This window comes from Buceros rhinoceros, unplaced genomic scaffold, assembly GCF_000710305.1.
Source record: "Buceros rhinoceros silvestris isolate BGI_N320 unplaced genomic scaffold, ASM71030v1 scaffold16943, whole genome shotgun sequence".
Lineage (NCBI taxonomy): Eukaryota > Metazoa > Chordata > Aves > Bucerotiformes > Bucerotidae > Buceros > Buceros rhinoceros.
In genome coordinates this window covers 1,052-4,937 of record NW_010402047.1, presented here as the reverse complement: position 1 = coordinate 4,937, position 3,886 = coordinate 1,052, and the positions used below count along the sequence as shown (strand labels likewise).

The following is a 3,886-nucleotide window of genomic DNA, read 5'->3' as shown; positions in this document are numbered from 1 at the left end:
TCCCTACAGGTGCAGAGATTCCTTCCCACCGAGGTCATACATTCTACAGAGGAGAGTGTTAATTTTAGGAATCAGTACTCAATTTCTCCTGCTTTTCTCTGAAGCCTTACAGGAAGCTACTCCACAGAAAACCTAGAGCATTTACCACTTCACTGAGTAACCAATAACAGAACAGCAGCTGAAAGGCTTTAGCATATTGACTGTTCTGCAAACCATTAATTGCAGTGTTTGGTTGGCTGTTTTTAATAAAGGCAGTCCAGTCAAAGAATTTCTTTTGGAAATAAAAGGTATTTCAACAAAGAAGGATGTCTCTCTGAAAACATTCCAAGATAAAAAATTTTCAAGTGGTTTTAAGTCATACAAGTTGTATAAAAATACCTACCTGTTTCACTGCTCTGAATTCCATCTGCAGCTTTAAGGGTGCATGGATTCCTTGAATATTTCTCAGTGTGGCAAAGTTTGTTTTATCTTGACTTAACTGAAACTATCAGAAACAACATTGATTTTTATTTTAGAAAAAGTTACTTTCAATTACTGCCACAGAAGAGATTTGTGACATCCTATTTAAATGAACAAGCTTATTAAATATATATGTAAAAATTCAGTGATACCATCATATGTCTCAAATGTACACAAAGGATAGAGATGCAATAATATTTCTTTTATGAAACTGAAATAGCTTTTTGCTCTATTTTATTACAAATCAACAGTAGCAATTTTATTTAGTTATTTTTGACAATCAGGACATGTAACACCACCAAGTGGTGTAGTTCTGCGCTACTTTACTACAATATTGTCTGCATGAATTGGAAGCTAAGTCTGGTTTAAAGTAAGAGCACAAACTTTAAAGCCACAATTGATGTTATTGTTAGCCACCAAAGACTACTTGAGACACTTGAAATACTTTTCTGATCAAGTAAGAAAACAGAGCACTACATATACTCCATATGACTCTGAAAAGCAAAAGAAAGCTCATAAACTTACCAACTGCTCTAAAACTGATCATTAAGACAAATTATTCTGTAGAGGGTTCTTCAATGAAAAAGGGCTGGGTCATGAATACTGAAGTACACAAAAGTAACTTATGCTTAATGTTAAGCTTCAGTAATACAGCCTCAAATTTGGCTTTTATAGTAGTGGCTACATGCTGGTAATGTTGACACAATACAGTATTTTAAAGTAAAAAAAAAATTATACAAATCCCTTATTGTAAAACCTTTACTCAATCACCATGACAAAGGCCTACTAGTATGAGAACATAATCTCATTTATGCAGAGGGATCTCAAAAACCAACAGGAAAACACAAGTCAAAGGCATAACATGCATTTTCTTCATAACCACCTGTATTGAATGCTCTTCAAAAGTTCACAGAAAATACTATCTCATCTCAAACTTAAATTCTGGTCACATTATTTTTCCATTTTTTTAATATATAAAGGTAGGGTCCTTATCTGGTTAGCAGAAAGATCTGGTTTCTGCTACTGCTACCCTAATAACCTATCATTTATGGCAGTAAAACCAACCATAACTGAGGCTAAAGGTAAGTCTTTTCCCATTCAAATGTACACAAAAATAATTCTTAGATAAATCAGCCATAAAGTTACAGAAAAACTAACCAAACAATACGGGAAAAAAACATTTAAAAGTTTAGCATATTTCTTAGGGGATCATATTGTCTGGTTTAATTATTTCTATGCATTTTTTTTTCTCTCTAGCAAGTAATCTTTTAATTATGCAGGTTTTATTTGTAGTATTTATACATAAGCTTTTGAAGTTGGTTTCACATTAACATTATCCTTTTATCTCAAGACAACACTAGCACCGGTTAGAATTGGAATACATTAGACATTACATTCAGACCTTGTCACGCTGATTAGCTTAGCAATTTGGAATATTACACCCAAATACTGCCTTTGCTTCAGGATGTTTTATTACATCAAATCTTCTGTGCTGACAAAACAAGTACCAGAGATGAGCTTCAGTTCAATCAGCTATTTAGCCAAGGCTGTCAATCTAGTTTCCCTTGACCTTCAACAGACCACTCTCAAGCAGTTCGTCAGTGATGACTAAGTCAGACAAGATCACACACTCTTCGGACAAACTGTACATGCAAAATTTCTAGAGGGGATCAAATGATTTAATAAAAAGTATTTATTATGGGTTCACAGAGTGGAAGTCTGAAAATGAAGATGTACATTAAACCTACAGACAAAAGGGGAGGATCAGCCTCCCAGAGGTGACAGGTCCCCACCTACCTACAGAGGCTGCATACACAACTAGCTTAATGACTTTCAGACGACTAAACCTTAGCAAGTACATCCCTACTCGGAAACCTGCTTACATACTTGAAGTGGAAACAGTCACAAGTGGGAGGTTAACATTAAACAAAATTCACAACAGTGTTATTCGTATAAATAAAACATCACTGCTGCTGAACATCTTTATTCTGTCAAAAGCAGGACACTGCTCATTACTTGTTACTGCACAAAGTGGTCCCAGTAACCACACTGTTAATTTAAACTTCACAATTACTTCAGAGTGAAGATGGCCACATCTCATATCATACTTACATTTTTTTCTGACAGCTCCAGTGGGTGGCTGGGCAACAATTCACTTTTTACACTTGAAAAGCTAGAAATACAAGTAAAAAAAATGAACTTCAAAAAATTACTCAGGATATTGTTTTTTAAGTTATATTCCAAAACTAATCTAAGATAAAAACATCACCCTAGAGAGACAGAAGATTAGCAAACTTCAAACTACAAAACAAACTAAAAGCTCAATGGTGAAGCTGCAACTAAGACCTCTAACTAAAGCACTACCATAAGAAGAGAGTATTTTAATTTCAGGCATCCCTTTTTCTTTATGTTTGACAAAACGATGACAGTTTTTCCTCCTTGGCACTATCCAGAAATAGGGAAATGCGTTAATAAATGGAAACATCACAGGTTTAATTATGTCTGTACTACATGGTGTCTGATTTTAGAAGCATCCAGGCTTTGGAAACCGAATATTGTACATACCTTTTCCCCTCTCTCATAGTCATAGTACCCATATTTTAAATTCTATGAACATATTTTAGATTCATTATCCAAGACACGTACATGCTTTTACACTCATGCAAAATGTCAAAAAACAAGGACACTATTTTTACTACATTACATTTTGTACCAATGCTGAAATTAACCATTTCCCATAGTGCTATGGCACGCTCATATACATGTATTTTACAACCAGCATATCTTTCACAATTATTAATACTTTGCCATCACTTTTCTAAAAAGGTGTATCACAGGTAAAAGTACATTAATATTACCCACTTCTTGAAGTGAAAAGTTTCACAGAAAATTCAATCACGAAAGACAATCTGACTAAACACGTGCACTTTAGGCTACAGCTTTTGAGATAGATACACCTGCCAAGAAGCTTCTTTAAAGAAAACATCTAACACACACCTTCCTCTATCTAAAACTGAACATCAGATATGGCACAAGAAAAAGTATAGCATACCCTCTACGCAGAAGGTCATGACCTTCAAATAGTCCTGAAGCTGAAAATTCAGTAATTGGGATACTATCCTTCAACAGAGAAGCAGTGTCTCTGGAATTCTGGAACAAAAGAAAATTAGCATTAATCTAACAGAACCAGACCCTTGTCCTATGGGCTGTTAGGCCAGGCAAATGAAAAACTGCTCAAAGACTCTTTAAACTACTCATATACAAGCCCTAGACTTTAGAGTCTCTTAACAAAAAAACAAACAAACAAACCCACAAACAAAAAAATCCCAAACCAGCCAAACACCAAAACACAAATCCCACACTAAATTAGAATTCTTTCAGAAAACCTTATGACAGTTGAAGGTACTGGTAACACATTTTTTGGATC

General features: G+C 34.7%; 1 protein-coding gene across 1 annotated transcript in view; it reads right to left on the bottom strand.

Moving 5' to 3' along the window:
* Positions 1-3,636, bottom strand: part of POMP (proteasome maturation protein) — a gene marked incomplete at its 5' end in the record, with an annotated part of 7,528 nt that extends 3,892 nt beyond the window's left edge. The window contains 3 exons of the mRNA XM_010132525.1: positions 383-484; positions 2,572-2,632; positions 3,512-3,636. Coding sequence (XP_010130827.1) covers positions 383-484; positions 2,572-2,632; positions 3,512-3,636 — 288 coding nt within the window. The remainder of the gene's footprint in view (positions 1-382; positions 485-2,571; positions 2,633-3,511) is intronic.
* Positions 3,637-3,886: the final 250 nt, after the last annotated feature.